Source organism: Zalophus californianus, chromosome 9 (assembly GCF_009762305.2).
Source record: "Zalophus californianus isolate mZalCal1 chromosome 9, mZalCal1.pri.v2, whole genome shotgun sequence".
In the NCBI taxonomy this organism is placed as follows: domain Eukaryota; kingdom Metazoa; phylum Chordata; class Mammalia; order Carnivora; family Otariidae; genus Zalophus; species Zalophus californianus.
In genome coordinates, this window is record NC_045603.1 from 18,333,332 (window position 1) to 18,351,571 (window position 18,240).

Here is an 18,240-nt window from a genome sequence, read left to right on the forward strand (position 1 = left end):
CCATGGAAAGGTTTGCCTTTCTGGATCAGTCTGTGGTCTGTCAAGAAGAGCCTTGTGGCCAAGCTGTGGGTGCAGGACCACATTTCATAGCATCACTACTACAAAGTAATGTGTGTGTGTGTGTGTGTGTGTGTGTGTGTGTGTGTGTGTGTGTATCAATATATGTTGACAGTTGTTGAGGCTGGGTGATGCCTACATGGAAGTTCTATTCTTGGTCTGTTTTTGCTCATGTTTGGAAATTTCCATAACACAAACATTAAAAGTGGGCAGTGCAAACATAGATGACACATTTCCACTTAACAGATTACAGCACTCTCTTACCCCATCTGCCTTCGCCAAGTGAAGGAAGTTGCCGGGCAAAGACGTTGCCAGCATGTCCGAAGGTGACAGAGCCTGCAGATCTGCCACTCTGTATGTGCCCAGCAGCATGTGGTATCTAAAGCAACAGTCCAGAAGGGCTATCATGAAATATCAATGCATGAAGGAGTATCATTGAATAGTTAAGAAAATAGGTTCTGGAGCCAGACGACCAGATTCAAACTCTTCCCCTGCAATTATCAGCCATGATGCCTTGGGTTAGTTATGGAATCACCCCCCACCTCAGTTTACACATCTGTAAAATAGGTGTAATTTTAATGCCTATCTCATAGGTTGTTGGGAGGGTGAACTGAGTTATACATAAGGTAGTTAGCACAGAGTTAGCTGTCAATAATGTTAACTATTACCATCCTGGGGAAGGAGGTGAGGAATGTTCTAGAACATGCTGAGTTCCATGGATCTCAGGGACCATGTGGCTTCCCTCTACTGAATGTCGTTCACATGGATGCCAGTGAGATAGCAAGAAGAATAAAATACATAATACCTACTTTATTAGGGCTGGAATATTGCTCTTGGACAACCAAAAGTTTTTTTCATCTTGATCCATGTCCTCAATAGCTTGCTGGGAAGGCACGAGGACAGTGAGGTTTGAGGCGGCTGACAGCATGGGTTGTAGAGAAGCATTCTGAATCACAGGAGGGAAAGAAGGTGGGCCTGGCTCACTTTAGAGGTCAAACAGGGTGGACTGAATGCTTAGCAGAGATGACAATTTCCCAGGGGAAGTAATTTCAGGGACATTGGAAGGTTCCTAGGGACCCCTTTCCCAAATCCATCCCACCCACTGGCTGGTGTCTCATATTCTCCTCTGAGACACATTCTTTTTACTTAAATGTGTGAGCTTTGTCAAAAGGCAAATTTTCCCCACCCCCCCCCCCGTCAGACTTTGAATCATTATCAGTCATTTACCCTTTAGTCTAAACAAAGAACCAGAGAATAGTCTTGATGATCCTGTGTGTGGGTGTGTGAACTTTAAGAACCCTTGGCTGCCCTAGGAATAAGGATGGTGGGAAGATTTCAGGAAGCGTTTCAGCATGGGGGACAGACTGGAAGCCTGAAATCAAATTTGACCTACTTTTTGTTCTAACCTAGAGCTAGTTCTGGGTAGACATGGTGCGCTTATGTTTAACAACTGATCCCAGGAAAAACAAACAAAAAGCCCTGGTTTGTAACATTCCCTGATTTCTGTGGTGTATATCCTCCCACCATGGCTGATTTCAAGCTATGAATGTGACAGCATTGAAGGTGAGTTTGGGGAAGATGTGCTCTCGTGCGTTGGGATGAGCTGGGTCCACTACCCCACTGGGCAAGTGTATGCATGTGGACTCGGTCTATACGGAAATCATCATGTGCAATAGGACTCTCAGTCCTCTTTCATGTGGTGGGGCGGAGAGGCCACACAGGGAAGCCAATCAGGAGCTGTCCCAGAGTGGTGCTGACCAGGCTCTCTTTATCTTGGCATGTGTCTACTCAAAGGGGATAAACTAGTAGTTGTGATGGCACCTTGGCCCACTCATGCAAAGATGACAGAGATACAGACAAATGGGTATAGTGGGGTTTGGATTCTTCATCATAGAACTTTCCAGGGGAGAGGAAGAAGCTCCTCGGAACATGTTGGGCGAAGAGCTAAGCACCCATGGGTTATCCCAGATTACAACTATAAATCCCAAATCCAACTCGGTGAATTGTAATAATGAATTATGTTGACTTTTTAAAAAGACCTCTCGATGAGTGAAATGATACATATATATTTGAATTGGTTGAAAAGTTGACCCCTCCAGCTTAACCTAGACCAGAAGTTCTTAGCCCTGCTTGCATGTTAGAATCACCTAGGAAGCTTTTAAAATGCACTGATGCCCGGGGTACACTTCTGACCAATCAAGTCAGAGTGTCTGTGGCGGGAGCCTAGGCATGGCTTTTCAAACAGCGCATTCCATGTGATTCCATGTGATTCCAGTGTGGTCAGGGTGGAGGGCCTCTGCTCTAGACAATTGCTTTCCCTCCTTCCTACCAACGGCGTTTTCAGTTTTGTGGTATATGCATTCCAAATTTCTAAAATTGTATACATTTCTGAAGTTCCAACAAAGGTACTCACATTTATCCACTGGTTAAATATAGCTGCCGCAGAGAGAAATGACAATTCCTTATTCATGTGGTGCAGGGGAGGGAGGGAGAGATCAGAGAGAACATGAGAGAAGGCACAATGAATAAGCATAATCACAGCGTGTCTGAGCAGCATGCACTTAGTCTTCCCGGGGCTGGGCTCAGCTCATTTTCCTGACCGACATGAATGGGGGCCAACTGGTTGAATTTCCATGTTGCCAGAGCTGCACAGATCTTTCATGCTTAGCGGCTCCATTATCCTCTCTACTCGAGATAAAGAAGTAATTCCAGAAACTTCAGGTGGAATAACCACCTGAAGCTCTTCCAAGTCAGAATTTAAGGTCAATTTAAGAATTTAATTTAAGTTTTTAAGGTCATGGCCCCAGGCCCTAGGGAGGGTCACAGAGCTCAATGACAGCCCCCTCTCAGAGCCAACATTGAATAGTGGTGTGGAATGCAGAGCCAGACCACCCGGGTTTTCATTCTGGTTTGGCCGTTGCTTGATTCCTTAGGCAAGTTACTTGGTCTCTCTGGGCCTCAATGTTCTTGCCTGTAAGATGGGGATAATAAAAGCTCCAACTGACAGGTTGATGTGAAATTTGGAGGAGTTACTGTTTTGAAGTGCTTAGAATAGAGGCTGGCATGTGGGACTTGCTCAGGAAGTCTTAGCCACTCTTCTTTTTCATCGTTCCACCGTGGACAGTGGGCACCAGTTTGGAGCGAAGAGAGGGCATATAAAAGGGAAAAGATGACCTCCGCTCTCACACAACTTATACTTGTTTGGGGGAAATTAAGACTCGAAGAGGTACCCACAGCACCAATAGCTCGGTGATGTGTGCAGGTGTGATAAAGGAAGGTCTAGACCTTGAGTTGAAAAAGACCGGGTTCACTTCCTGAGTCTGCCATTTACTGTGTGATCTTGGGTAAGTCACTTAACCTCTCTGAGAGCTCAAGTCTTATCTGAAAAATGAATATGATGATGCTTTGCTTCTGGGCTTATGAATATTACACGCATTCATGTAGGGGAAAGCATTTTAAAATTATTAAACACCATGAGAATGGCAAGAGTTATTGTATGAAAATTTACACCGAGGCAATAAATCTCAGAGTTGTCTCAATTCCTTTTTGAAAGTGGTTGAGGTTATCAAATGAATTAGTAAATAGCTGTCAGATAGTCAGTGAGTAAACCGGCAGGTGCAAGAGCCGAGATGTGTGAGTAATCCCTTGAAGGGAGGGATTGGTTCAAGGGAGAGGACAGTGCAGGTGGGGCCTGAGCTGATGGCAGAAAGAGGGGAGGCTGGGTCCCTGGGACAGGGGAGCCGAGCTGGCAAAGGGACAGCGAGGCTAAGCTGTTGCAAGAAGAGTGAGCAGCTTACTTCCTGTATGATCTCCTGGGGCACATGACCGGCAGCCTAGCTAAGAGCTTTTTTTTTTTTTTTAGAGTTTTGTGTCTTCATTATTCTGCATAGGAGTTCATTTTGCAGACTTACCACGGCTGCATTTCCATAGCACAGAAGGCCATCTCCTTCATAGCCCTCCTGGCAAACACAACTCCAGAGGCCAGAAGTAAACTGACAGGTTGCCTGATAAAACGGAGATAAAAGAAAGAGTTTGCCTTCCTTACAGAATAGTTGGCTCTGAGTTACATCCGTGAGCCCTCAGGCTCCATTGAAGGTGAGAACTGCAACTTTGGGGTTGAAAAGACGCTGGGAGTGACCCATAGACCCTGCCCTATCCCAAAGAAAGGCTCCTGTCTGTGTTTGGTACAGCTCCTGCTTAATCACAATTAAATTCTTTCTTTTCATCCCTCGCAGATTTAGCATGTAAAAGTACCGGACACACAGTTAATTTGAGTTTCAGATAAACAAGTAAGTTTTAGCATAAGTATGTCCCATGTAATGTTTGGGGCCCACTGGTGAAAGACAATTATCGTATAGTTTCACTCATAAGTGGAACATAAGGAATTAGCATGGAGTGCCACAGCAGAAGGGAGGGAAAACCGAATGGGCAAAAATCAGAGAGGGAGACAAACCTTGAGACTCTGGACTCCGGGAAACAAACTGAGGGTCACAGAAGGGAGGGGGGTGGGGGATGGGGTAACCGGGTGATGGGCATTAAGGAGGGCACGTGTGGTGATGAGCACTGGGTGTTATACACAAGTAATGGATCGCTGAACACTACATCAAAAACGAATGATGTACTATATGCTGGCTAACTGAACGTAATAAAAAAAAAAAGAATTGCCAGGTTTAACAAATAAAAAATACCAAGTTAAATATGAATTTTAGAGAAGGTCTGGATAATTTTTAGTATAAATTCGTCCTATGTAATTGTTGGAACATACTTGTGCTGAAGGACTGTTATTTATTTGACATTCTGATTTAGCTGGGAAGCCTGTATTTTATCTGGCAATCATACGTTGGTTCTTCCAAGCTTTGGACTGGAGTGACATTTGTAAGAACATTCTGCCTGGGTACTCTCTGGGAGGAGGAGAGAGTTTGTTCATTAGTAGTTCTAGATAAGAAATAAACTAGTCTTCTTTCTTTCTCAAGTAACTTTTTTTTTCTTTTTTACACTTGCTCTTAGCCAAAAGGCCGAGAAGCGATTTTTTTTTTCTTTTTTAAGTAAGGATAAAAGAAATGAAGTAACTCACCAGTGGATGACATTTCCCAGTTTGTTCCAAGCATGAAGTTACTGCTTCACAATCAATCCCATTTCCTCGAAATCCTTCCTTGCACTCACACTCATTCTATGATTCCAAGAACAAAAGGGATTATTGAAAACAATTGCCTTTCAAGCCTCTCATCACGTGGTCTGAAAAATGAGCCACGGAAATCATAGTTGTTTGGCCTTCTGAGTTAATGTCTTTCGTTTGTTACACTTCAGATTCCAGAGCTGTTGCTCCACACATTCTGTGTTACATTTCATCTGAGAGTTCCCTGGTACTTTCTTTTTGAACTCATTATCCCAGAAGTGCCATACGTGATACAAGACAACCCATGAAGTTGTGGGAAGAAAGGAATAGAATTTCTACTTAAGAATTTTTATCTTTAACAATATAAGTATCATTTGCTATGTGTGCTTTATAAGATAAATGTGTGTATCTTTTTTTTTTTTAGAGATTTTATTTATTTATTTGACACAGAGAGAAAGATAACGAGAACAGGAACACAAGCAGGGGGAGTGGGAGAGGAAGAAGCAGGCTCTCTGCGGAGCAGGGAGCCCAAAGCGGGGCTCGATCCAAGGACCCTGGGGTCATGACCTGAGCTGAAGGCAGACGCTTAACCGATTGAGCCACCCAGGCTCTGGTAAATGTGTGTATCTTAGATGCAAGTATATGTATACAGAAACACCTGTATACATCTTTATGCGGCGGGGCAAGACCTTATAAACATGGGTGTTTAATCCTTTCCACTTGGTATTGGGGTAGCACCTCCCTGTACCCCCAACCCTGACATGTTGAGCCAAACACGGTTTGTCTTTTTACATAAATATTCATGGTAATTAGGATTCCTGCCTAATATCTAAAAGTTCTCAAGCCAACTAGTAACTACTGAGGGCAATCCTAGATATGGTCTATTTTATTTCTTATACGGCACCATTAAAAAAAAAAAGAACACCTTTCTCTTCCTCCATCTCCCACGTCAGGATTCCTTTATCCACAGAAAGAAAGAGCAGAGAGGGGATAAATACTGTTATGGGTTGAACTGGGTCCCGACCGGTCCCAATTCATATGTTGAAACCTTGATACCAGGACCTCAGAATGTAACTTTACTTGGAAATAGGATTATTATTATGTAATTAGTTAAGATATGGTCACACTGGAGTAGGGTGGGTCCCCAATCCAATATGACTAGTGTCCTCACGAAAAGGGGAGATTTGGACACAGACATGCACACAGGGAGAACGCCCTGTGAACATGAAGGCAGAGGTCAGGATGATGCGTGGACAAGCTGAGGAACTCCAGAGATTGTCTGCAAACCACCCAGAACTTGGAGAGAGGCATGGAACAGATTCCTCTTCAAGCCCTTCGAAGGAGCCAAGCCTGGCCACACCTTGATCTTGGACCCCTAGCCTCCAGAACTGTGAGACAATACATTTTTGTTGTTCTATGCTACCCAGTTAGTGACGCTTTGTTTCGGCAGCCTTAGCAAACTAATACAGAGACCAGGACATATTTTGTCTTTCTCAAATGCACTCTGGCAATTCAGGTGAGTCAAAAAACGAATCCAATTGTTTGCCAGATGCGTGGTGAGACATAAGACGGCAGTGAGCTCTTTCATGAATAGGACATTTCTGTGGCCATGGTCATGGTACAGTTGTCATCACCTCCCTAGTGTGGACTGGTTCTTGAGCAGTAGCTTTCTCTGCCTCAGTCTCCCTCACACGGGGTTAACTGAAAGTGATCACAGACTGCAGAGTGCTACAGAATTACAAAGTGTGGTCAGATGACTAAGAGGAGTCTGGAGTCAGACTATCTGAGTGTGAATTTCACAACATGATTTATTTTCTGTGCGATGGGAGCAAATTACTTAGCTTCTCTGTGCCTCAATTTTCTCTTTTGTAAAATGGGAATAATGCTAGTAACCTATGTGGCAACAAAAGCAAAAATAAACACACGGGGCCACATCTAACTAAAAAGCATCTGCATAGCAAAGGAACCCATCAACAAAATGAAAAGGGAACCTACTGAATGGGAGAAGATAGTTGCAAATTACATATCTAATAAATGGCTAATATCCAAAATGTACAAAGAACTCATGCAATGCAATAACAAAACAACAAACAATCCTTTTAAAAAAATGGGCAAAAGATGTGAATAGATATTTTTCCAAAAAAGACACACAGATGGCCAACAGGGCATGAAAAAACGCTCGATATCACTTGGCATCAGGGAAATGCAAATCAAAACCACGATGAGATATCACCTCACACCTGTTAGAATGCCTATTATCAACAAGACAAGAAATAACAAGTGTTGGCGAGGATGTGGAGAAAAGGGAACTCATGCACTGTTGGTGGGAATGTAAATTGGTGCAGCTACTGTGGAAAACAGTATGGTGGTTCCTTGAAAAATTAAAAATAGAACTACTGTGCCTTCAAGCAATTTCATTTCTGAGTATTTATCCAAATTTGAAAAGATAATCTGCACTCCCATGCTCATTGCAGCATTATTTATAATAGCCAAATATGGAAGCAACCCAGATGTCCACTGATAGAGGAATGGATAAAGAAGAGGAGGTATATATATATATATACAATGGACTATTACTCAGCCATAAAAAAGAATGAGATCTTGCCATTTGCAACAGCATAGATGGACCTGGAGGGCATTATGCTAAGTGCAGTAAGTCAGACAGAGAAAGACAAATACCATGTGATCTCAATTATATGGGGAATCTTAAAAATATTTGAAAAAAACCCAAACACCAAAACCCGAGACCAAGCACATAGATAAAGAGAACAAATTGGTGCTTGCTAGAGGCTGGGGTGGGGGTGGGGGTGGGGGTGGGCTAAATGGGTGAAGAGTGTCAAAAGGTGAAAAGAGAAAAGTACCTACATCACAAGTTTGTTGTGACAACTGATTCTCACTACTACAAATGATTCAAAAGCTGCAGTAAGTTCTAGACGAAGTAGTGCTGCGTCCAGTGGGGAAAAGCCACTGGAGGAGTCTCGCTCCCCTTTGCCCTCTGCCTTGTGCCACCTACCTGCCCGGGGCCGATGTACAAACATGTTGCGTTGGCGTGGCAGCCGCTGGTGCTGGCTAGCAGGCACTTGTCGATCTCCGAGCAGTCTCTGCCATCCCCGGTCCACCCCTGCTGGCACACGCACGTGTGGGTCCCCATGCCCGTGCTGACGCACTCTGCCTGCAGGGGGACAAGCCACAGCGAATCTCGGAAACCTCAGTCCAGCCACATGATTCCCAAAGCAAAAAACAGGGGTACCTTCCAGAAATGCGTGTTTGCATGGAGTGCGATAGAAATGATTACAATGCACGTTTGCACCGAATCCATGGAAAACAGGAGACGATTTAAAGACCAGCATTGCTTGTTGTGGGCCAGCTAATGGCCAGCCCCCGGCACGTCGCTGTCATTTATGGAGCCGGGGACTGTTCTTAGCGTTTCCCCGGTAGAAGCCATCATCTTGAGGAAGGGCGTGTTAGTATCTGCTTTACAGATAAGGAAGCTAGGCTGAGAGGAGTTAAGTAACTTGCCTAAGGTCACACAGCTACAAAACTTCAGGAACCCTGTCTCTAGAACACTGAAGTCCAAGCTCCTAACCACTGAAGCACCTCCAGGCCTCTCCGGAGGAGCACCCAGCACCTGGGAGGCTGAAGGACAGCGTGACAGGGAGGAGGTGCCGGGGACGCGGTCCAGAGGCTGGGACCAGCTCCAGGGGCGTCTGGTGGGATGGGGCAAGACATTCCCGTCTGATTTCACCCTTGGAGCCTGACAGCTACGGAAGAGGTTTTGGCACGGGAGAAACATGATCCGATCCGCTTCAAGTCACTCTGGCTGTGGGTGGACAATAAATGCCCGAGGGGCAGTGGGGGGGGGGGCGGCGCGGAAGCAGCAGGGAGACCAGTTAGTAAACTGCGTAGGGCTTGGTGGTGGCGGCAGGGATGTTCAAAAGCAGTGGTGAGTTTGGGCTATATCCCTGAGCTATACCCAATAATAGAACTTAGGGCAAGTCACTTAGCGTCCCCAAGCCTCAGTTTCTTTATCAGCACAATGGGGATAAGAACATTCTTTATTGGGTTGGGGGGTTAGGGAAAGCAAATGAGATCATGGACATTGAAGTCACTTGTAAGCTGTAACATTTGAATCACTGGTTTATTACTAATAACCTCCAATATCTGATTCTGAGGCTCTGTTTTCAGGAGCCCAAAGAGCCCCGCTCCTGTGGTCTTGGGACATCCCCTGCACATGCGGATTTAGGAAGTGGAGGCTCACAGAAGGCGCTGGCATCATCTTTAAAACTCAAGGTTCCAGCAAATGTGCTTCATGCAACGGAAAGCCTTCAGATACCGCTTTTTGCAAGGCCTTCCCTCAGGATTTCCTAAGAAACCAGGCAGCTTGGAAATAAAGAGCAACACTCACATTTCGGCTGCAGCCCCCTGGCACGATTTCTGCACAAGGGTCCATTTCTGAACAGAGGCTTCCGTCCCCTTTGTATCCTGCTTTGCAAACACAGCTGCAACGAAGAGCACGTGCACAAAATCAGCCCCAGAAACGTAAGCAGCAACCACCCAGGAAAAGGCCGGCCAGCCAGGGGTGAACTGGCTCCTGGCCAGACATTTGACAGGTTGCCCTTGTGGGCGGAGCCAGTGTACCACGGTGGTCACAGGCACCTGGGGGCGGGGGTCTGCGTTCAGACATGCCTGGGTGGGAATCCAGGCTCCAACTCTTAGCAGTTGTGCGACCCTGGATGAGTCCCTTAACCTCTGGGAGACTTTGTTTCCTTATCTGGAAAATGAGTCTACAATCTCCCTCATGAAGCTGTGAAGATTAAGTGAGCAAGATAAAGCCTGTGGAACATTTAGCAGGCGCCTGCCTGCACTTGCACCTTGTGAGGCCCGACTTCCGGCAGCAGCTTTGCTGCTTTGAAGGGGCTGGAATCTGCCTCTAGTTATTATCCGTGGTTCTGCAGAGAACAACTACCATCTCTTCTACGAGATGGTTTTTTTTTTAATTTAATTTATTTATTTGAGAGAGAGAGAGCACAGAGGACAGGAGCTGAGGGAGAGGGAGAGAGAATCTCAAGCAGACTTCCCGCTGAGCGTGGAGCCTGATGTGGGGCTCGATCTCATGACCCTGAGATCATGACCTGAGCCGAAACCAAGAGTCAGACGCTTAACCAACTGAGCCACCCAGGCGCCCCTCTTCTATGAGACAGTTTGTAAAGTATTTAAAAATGACAGTCAGGTGAGACCTCCCCTCTTGCCCTTCTCTGCTCCCTCAGACTTGCGGTTTTTGGAGCACCACACTCTCAAAGTGCCTGATTCCATGAGCTGACATAGTTTACTGACTCCTCACCCTTTGAGACACTCCTCTCAAAATATTTCACCGTGATACTTTAACTATCAAATGGACTGTTCATTCATTCGTTTGGCCCACCAAGATTTACTGAAACCCTTGTGAGAGGTGCTGCGTCCTCTGTGATTCCATCATAATCCACATCATTTGCTGCAAATTCAGTCATAGGTGCTTCACAAGAATTTAAAATAGAATTATTTTTCAGGTGTCAAGGTTCCATGAGGAACAAAATACTTTGTCTGGTGCCCAAATGAAAAAATAGATCGATCTGTTCCAACACTGTTTGATTTACCTAAGTTTATGTAGTATATACAGACCCATGTCAATAGCCCTTTGTGAGTGATTTCAGAGGTTTTAAGGACAGTTTTGATAACTTGTGATTTTTCCCTTATGCGTGGATGTAGATCCTCACTCCCAAGGCAAATGCATTTCTATGGTACTACCGTGGAGGTGAAAAGACAGTCTCTGGGTCCATGCTGCCTACTCTCTAGTGGGGGAGACAGATCATAAACAGGGAAGTAAGTAACTAAGTAACTATGCAATTACAAATTAAGAAAAGTGCTATAAAAAAGAGGCTAAGATTATCAGCCATTCTCTGCATTTCCCAGGTTATTTTTCAGGTGGTTACTACCTTTGAACCAGAGATGTTCCCAGAGAGGAAAATTTCCTCTGACATTCCCCCTGCCCCATCTCCAAGCCCAGTGCATATATTAGACACTATTAAGGAAACAAATGGTGATCTAATGACCAAGACCCAATTTCCTGTAAGATGCCTTTAACAGGGGGAGTTATTATTAATGGCCCTAGGATGTAAAGGCTTTTTTTAAAGGGTTGGACAGTGGTGGACATACTTTCCTTTCACGTAAGTAATGATAATAATTATAGTTTCCATGACTGAACACCTATGGTGTCCTAGCTCTGGTGCTTGGTGCTTTTTTGTTTTTTTTTTTAAGGTTTATTTATTTATTTGAGAGAGTGAGAGAGTGTGAGCAAGGGGAGGAGCAGAGAGAGAGGGAGAGAGAATCTCAAGCAGACTTCCCGCTGAGTGTGGAGCCCGATGATGCAGGGCTCTATCTCATGACCCTGAGATCATGACCTGAGCCAAAATCAAGAGTTGGCCACTTAACCAACTGAGCCACCCAGGCGCCCCTGATGCTGGGTGCTTTTACATCCAGTTTTTATGATCTCCACAATTACCCTGCTATGTAGGCAACATCATCCTTATTGTCCTGATGAAGAAAGTGAAGCTCAGTTAAGTAAACTGCCCCAGGTCACACAGTTGGTACGTTTCAAAGCAGGGAGTGCGGCTCCTTGAACCTAGCTCAGTCTGAGGTCTTCTCCACAAAGGCCACATTGGCAGCTGGAGAAAACAGGCCTTTGCTGGCAAAGAATTGGGATATGGGCTGCATCTACCTACAGGTGGCACAGTGGCTGGGGGCTGTTTAGGGGGTTGCCCTACAGGCCTACCTTGCTGTCCCATTGCTGTATTCACAGGTGGCGTGGATGTGACAGAACTGCACGTAGGGCCCACAGGCGGAGGTCTGCTTGTGGCAGAACCTCCCCGCAGAGCCTTCTCTGCACGTGCCGGCCAGGCAGGCCCCGTCACTGTCGATCCTGTTATTGCATGTTCCGGAAATGCACAGACATTCTGGAAGAGAAGGAAGAGGGACATTTGGGGGTTGGGGGACAAATGTAGCAATGGGGCACATGGGTCATGTAGGAGAGAGACCCCTTCCCCCCACCCCCCTCTCGTGCCCGTCAGAGCAGAACCTGGGGCAGAGCCGGGGGAGGGCTCTGGAGGCTATGTCTTAGCTTCTCAAGTGTGTCTCCATGTGCCCAAGACAGTGCTTGGTGAGCTTGACTGTCCCATCAAGGATGGGAAGAACTCAGTCCCAGAAGGGCTTTGCATGTATGTGTGTGGGGTGTGTGTGTGTGTGTGAAAGATGCCAAGGAACTCAATCTTCATTTACTTTATGGCTGGAGAGCTTAGTCTGGAAATTTCTCACCTTTCTGGAATCACTAGAAGCGGTTTCTCACGCCGGCATGGCCTCTGACGTGTGGCTTACATACTTGTTCTTTACTCTCTATCACAGCAAACCAGTGCTAACTGATGGCCAGTATTTGTGCACTGACCTTGTTCTAGGCTTTGGTCCGGACTTTAATTGTATCATCTTATTAACAGTCAACAGCCTCAGAGGGTAGGTACTCTTATCACCCCCGTTTCCAGATGAGCAAACTGAGGCCCAGAGAGGTGACACTCACTGCCTAACTTGCTGCTAAGTTTTCAAACAGGGACTTGAACCTAGGACTTCAGATTCCATGTCTGTTAGTGCCCACATGCAAACACCATAGGTTAGGGTATTAGCTGGTGTTTCCACATGCTCGTGATCATTTTAAACTTCAGCGGTTTACTTTGCTTTTGATGATAGGTATTTAAAAATTGCAACGTGTGCTTCAAACTCAAGCTCCTATGCACACGGTAGTGAAAAGAAGGATGCAAAATTTCTTAAAGGCAGGTGGCAAGGATTTGAGGGCTTGGCTATGATCAGAAAGGAAGGCTTCTGCGGTTTTGCCCCAGGAGGGCAATAGGAGAGGAATTCGTGTGGGTGCTTACAGCCAACATCGAGGACGGAGAAGAGAGACACAGTGAGCGGGCCGGAAAAGCATGGCTGGATTTAAAACAAAAAACTTTTCATAAACTTTTAAGCAAGTCAGGACTTCATCTGCAAGGGACAAGGGCACAGAAGGAAGAGGAGGCTCTCCTGCATGGGATGGTGGGCAGCCACAGGCCAGGACGAGAGGCGTTGGTGCGGAAACCTCCATGGCTTCCCCTGGCCTCAGCATCCTGCCCTGCTGGCTTCATAAAAATACCAACGCTGGCAGGCTTTGGAATAAAACCTTATTTTTGTTTCTCAGAAACCTTGTTTGGCACAAAGAACAGTGGACTAGGATCAGCAGCCCCACCCTGCTGTGTTCCAGTTTCCTGTCCATCTTGAGAGGTGGGTGTGAAGAGCAGACCAGGTGAGAGAGGCGAAGGGCTGTGTGCTTTGTAACCAGCAAATGGTGTTAGGATTGATCATAGTAAGAAGGGCTTCATCTACTGATTTCTTGCTAGGTGGAAGCTCTGTGCTATGGCCCTAAACTATGGTCTAACGTCATCAAAAACCCATGATATGGGTACTATTATTATCTTCATTTTATGGATGGGGAAAGTAAGACTCAATGAGACTCCTTCTAGGGTCACACAGCCTGTCAGTTGCAGAGTGGGGATTTAACTTCTGGCTGGCTTGATTCCACAGCCAGCTCTGATCTAGTCATTTTTTTTTTCTTTTAAGTTCTAAACCTAGTGTAGAAATATACATCTGTATTTATTTCTACATATCTATGTATCTATCTACTTAAATATACACATGTTGCAATTTTATTTATTTTTATTTTTATTTTTATTTTTAAGATTTTATTTATTTATTCATGAGAGAGAGAGGAAGAGAGAGAGGGAGAGAGAGAGAGAGAGAGAGAGAGAGAGAAGCAGAGGGAGAAGCAGGCTCCCTGCTGAGCAGGGAGCCCGACGCGGGACTCGATCCCAGGACCCTGGGATCACGACCCGAGCCGAAGGCAGACGCTTAACCATCTGAGCCACCCAGGCGCCCACATGTTGCAATTTTAAAAGGCATAATGCATTTTCTAAGATCAAATAACTGCATTTTTTTTTTAATGCCTAGTGTTGTGGAACTTTCTGCTTGTTCTCCAAGCTTCCTGACATTTATGTCGCTGAACTTAGAATAACGGCAACAGTAACAACAGTCACAGATAACAATAAGAGCTAGTGTATTTGTATTGCATTCTAGGTGCTAGGCATTGTCCCAAGGCAAGGGCTTTCCATTTATAATTTGCACTAACGTTATGAGGTAATTACTATTATTATCCCCATTTTATAGATCAGGAAACCAAAGTCTAGAGAGGGGGGGAGTCACTTGCCTAAGGTCAGAGGGGGGAGGTGATAGAAGGGGATTGCTGGAAGGGTAGAGAGCGAGTCTGTGTGTTGCTACTGAGCCCACGGTCAATTCAGGTTTGTGGGGAAACCTTAAGAGACTGGTTTTCAAACTGTGGTCCTTTGGCCAACAGTGTGGGCATCCCCAGGGAACCCGCTAGAATCACACGTTCTCCAATAGCACCCCAGGCCCGCTGCCTCAGAAACTCTGCAGTGGGGCCCTGCAGTCTGGTGTGAGAACCATGTGTTGAGAAATGACCCAGGATGAGGGTATACACCAAGCAAAGGGGCACACAGCCCACAGACGCAGGGATCCTGGCTGAGGAACAGGAGGAAGCTCTGGAAGTGCCACTTACTTTTGTCACACCGAGGTCCGTATTTATTGGGATCAGAGCAGAACTGACACTGGGAGCCTTGGAAACCATCTTGGCAAACGCACGTCCCATTGCCATCAAGGCCGTCCGCACACTGCAAGCAAAGGCAGGCCCCAAGGGCATGAGGACAATGCTCCACCGTAAAGAAGTCCCAGATGCCTTTGTGTCATGGCCTGACTTCTTTGAAGTCAGATTCTCTCTGCTAGACATGGTTCTTTGGGACTCCTCGTGGAAAGAGGAGTCATGTTGGTAACAGGTAGGATGCTAAAACAAAGACAAGTTTGGGGTCCTGAGTCGGGATTTCAAACTTGTAGGGAAGTCATTCAAGGAGGAAGGGTGTCACCATGGTGAACTGGGAAGCTGCAAACAGTGCTTGCGGGATGGTGTGACCTGCCACCGACCTTCAGAATGAAGGCTGGCCGTTCTCTCCAGAGTCTCGCTCGCTCAGTTTCCTGACTTCAGACAACAGCGTCTCCCCCTGCAGTGTAAGACTTCTTGTCTTCCACCTCCCCATTTCAGCTGTTTCAAGGTTGGCTTTGCAAGGATCACTGTGCACCAGAGCTGGGTGGGGGCGACTTCCTGCCGTGGGCTGTGGTAGCTAATTCACACCTGCTTTGCCCTGGTCTTCCTTGCCCCAACCCATTTGTGGGTGCAGTTTGTCCTCCCCCTTGAGAGGGGCATATTTCAGATGTGGGTTTCTTAAATGCACAGATCTATAATTTCCCATGTTAACCACCGCTACTTTTACCTTTGTTTGTTTAGCTTTGGCCTCTAAGCTAGAGGAGTCAAGTTTGGGCCTTTGCATTTTACTAGGTTTTGGAGGTGGGTTAATGAAAAGCGGATCACTGGGCTGTGCTTTTTTTTTTTTTTTTTAGTATCACAAAATCTTCATCCTGAAAGAAATCTTGGAGATCAATGCAGGGGACTCTGCTTTCCTCTCATAGGAGGAAAGTGGGGTCAGAGGGAGCCTCATTGAATTATCCAAGGTCAAGTGGTCAGCCCCAGGAAAGCAGACATTGGAACCCTCCCAGACTCCCCCCTCCCCACCTCTGGCCCCAATTCCTTCTGCTCCATCTGTTCTTTTAGCAACTGATCTGTTTCTTCTACTTTCTGGGAATAGTGACTGGCACTGTAACACTTCTTGGTTTAGTGGTTTTAAAAATTGCTTTTCCACTTGACTTAGGACAGGTCAAGCTCAGTACTCATGAAACAGTTTATATCACCTGGCCGTTCCCTGAGCACGGATTCAAGAAGCCTCCAGGACACTGGTTGCAGTCGGGCCCGTAGAAACCTTTGCAGCACTTTGGTATCTGAGAAACAAAATGAGTGTTGCCTTTTGAAACTGCAAACAGAGTGCCAATTCCTCAAAGGAGATACATTTTAATCTCCATTATTGTAATAAACAGCACTAGCTCCCCGTTATGGGCTCGACTTCACCTGCAGATGATGGCATGGCTGGTGCTTAGCCATCTGCTCACCACACGTGTACTGAGTGCCAACCATGGCTGCCAAGCTGGCTCTGGCACTGCGAGAACAAGACATGAAGGCTTGTGCTGATGGAGGCCACCCTCTATGTCGTCGGGAAGAGACTGTCAAGGATGGTAACAGACAGGCTGGACACACGGCAGTGGCCGGTCTGTGGCGGGGTCGGGGGTGGGGAGCGTCAAGTGTGGGCTCTCTGTTAAGAGCCAGAGGGAACCACAGGAGGGATGGATGCAGGGAAGGGGGTGACCTGGACCCCATGGAGAGAGTTCACTCTGCCATTCCCCTGCAGGAAGACATGGCCAAGGCCCCACCAGCACCCTGTCACCTCACAGATGCTGAGGCCCCGGAGTGTGGCCCTGGAGCTGCCCGGCCCTGCTAGCCTCACCTGCACGGTGGCATTGCAGTATCGGGCACAGCCGCTCTTCAGGCTCCTTATTCTGCCAGTGTAGACACATCTGTGTGTGAAGAGTGTCTGGAAGAAAGCCAACAGGAAAAATGCATTGAGTCTGCATTTTGAGGTCCTCTGGGCATTGCTCGGCTTCGTACACTCGACAGCCTACTTCCGTTTCCCTTTGACATCAGGCAAGAGCACCAGAGCACTCCAGCTCACATGGCTCTCTGTCAGAGCTTCGTCACCTTCTTTGCTTGTTGGTAGAACACAGGCTGGGATTGGCACAAGTCAGGGCACATTTATCTTTACCTCCCCTCTCTTGCCATAGCAGACTTTGCCAGTTGACCGGGGAACACTCTCCTGTTCATCCTCGATGTGACTTAGCCTCCTCTTCTAATCAATAGCCATCCCCAAGCTCCTTCTAGATAGAAATTTTGGAGCCAGTAGAGAGTCTCTCTCTAGTCTGTAGAAAGATCCACCAAACAAAATAGTGGTGGTCTGAGTTTTTCTCATAGGAGTGGTGTATATATATGTGCATGGAGGAAAGACTTAAGTGCAATCTTCCATTCTCTAAGCCCTGGTGCCCGATCATAATTATCTAGAGCTGCCATTTATCAAGAGCCCACTAGGGTCACATGCACTGCACATATAAGGTCATCAATCTTCAACTCCTTCCCTCTTTTGTAGATGAGGGAACTGAGGCCCCGACAGGTAAACCATTTTTTCTAAAGAGCACCACTAGTAAGGGGCAGGTCCAGAGGATGGGTCTTACCACATACTAACTTTAGGATATCACAGGCAAGTCATGTCGTCTCTGTGGGCCTCAACTGCCTCATCTGTGAAATGGGACAATAATGCTGATCTCAAGTTTTATCCTAAGCATTCTGTCCCTGGCTCAAATTTTATGTTAGGTAACCGTTGATGTGGAGGCACCCCTTCATCTTAGGCTCTTGCTCAAGAAGGTAGTGTTGAGAGCTTCATGGGCTGTAAAATCCTAAAATCTGAGCTATATAAAGGAATTCTGCAGTCATTGAGGAAGGAATATTTCAGTCCTCTTGTCAGCTCTCAGGATAATTAAGTAAGTTTAGACCAGGGGAGCCTGGGAAGGGAAGTTTTGGGCTTTTTTGGTTCTAACCCATGTATCTAATTCCGCCTTCTTTCTTTCCTTCTCTTCCTTACTTGGGCTGTAGTGATGGAGGATCATGGTTCTGCCACGTATTAGCTGTGTGACCTTGTACGAAGCGTTTTATGTTTCCTTATCTTCATTCCCAGATCACAAGAGGGCTATGATGGTAATACACCTACCTCGTAGGTTTGCTATGTAAAGCATTTAGAACAATGTCTTGCACACAGCAATCGCTCTGATGCTAGTCAACATGACTTCCTCTCTTTTCCTCCCTCTCCATATTCCCTGGTTGACAGCATCCTGTAGGACTCAGGGGTGACGTCTTGACTGAGCAAAATAACTATCTGTACACCTGCCCC

At 46.3% G+C, this 18,240-nt stretch overlaps 1 protein-coding gene across 14 annotated transcripts in view; it reads right to left on the minus strand.

Moving 5' to 3' along the window:
- The window catches only part of STAB2 (stabilin 2), a 147,214-nt gene that overhangs the window by 69,380 nt on the left and 59,594 nt on the right, over positions 1–18,240 (minus strand). For all 14 annotated transcript variants that reach the window (XR_003519900.1, XR_003519902.2, XR_003519901.1 and 11 more), the window contains 11 exons: positions 16,750–16,836; positions 16,103–16,189; positions 14,862–14,973; positions 11,982–12,162; positions 9,579–9,672; positions 8,187–8,345; positions 5,132–5,227; positions 3,969–4,061; positions 2,471–2,518; positions 867–1,003; positions 322–436 (listed from right to left, as the gene is read on the minus strand). Coding sequence is in view for 11 of the 14 variants with exons in the window: in XM_027593936.1 (XP_027449737.1) it covers positions 322–436; positions 867–1,003; positions 2,471–2,518; positions 3,969–4,061; positions 5,132–5,227; positions 8,187–8,345; positions 9,579–9,672; positions 11,982–12,162; positions 14,862–14,973; positions 16,103–16,189; positions 16,750–16,836 (1,209 nt within the window). In the remaining 3 variants the exon portion in view is untranslated. The remainder of the gene's footprint in view (positions 1–321; positions 437–866; positions 1,004–2,470; positions 2,519–3,968; positions 4,062–5,131; positions 5,228–8,186; positions 8,346–9,578; positions 9,673–11,981; positions 12,163–14,861; positions 14,974–16,102; positions 16,190–16,749; positions 16,837–18,240) is intronic.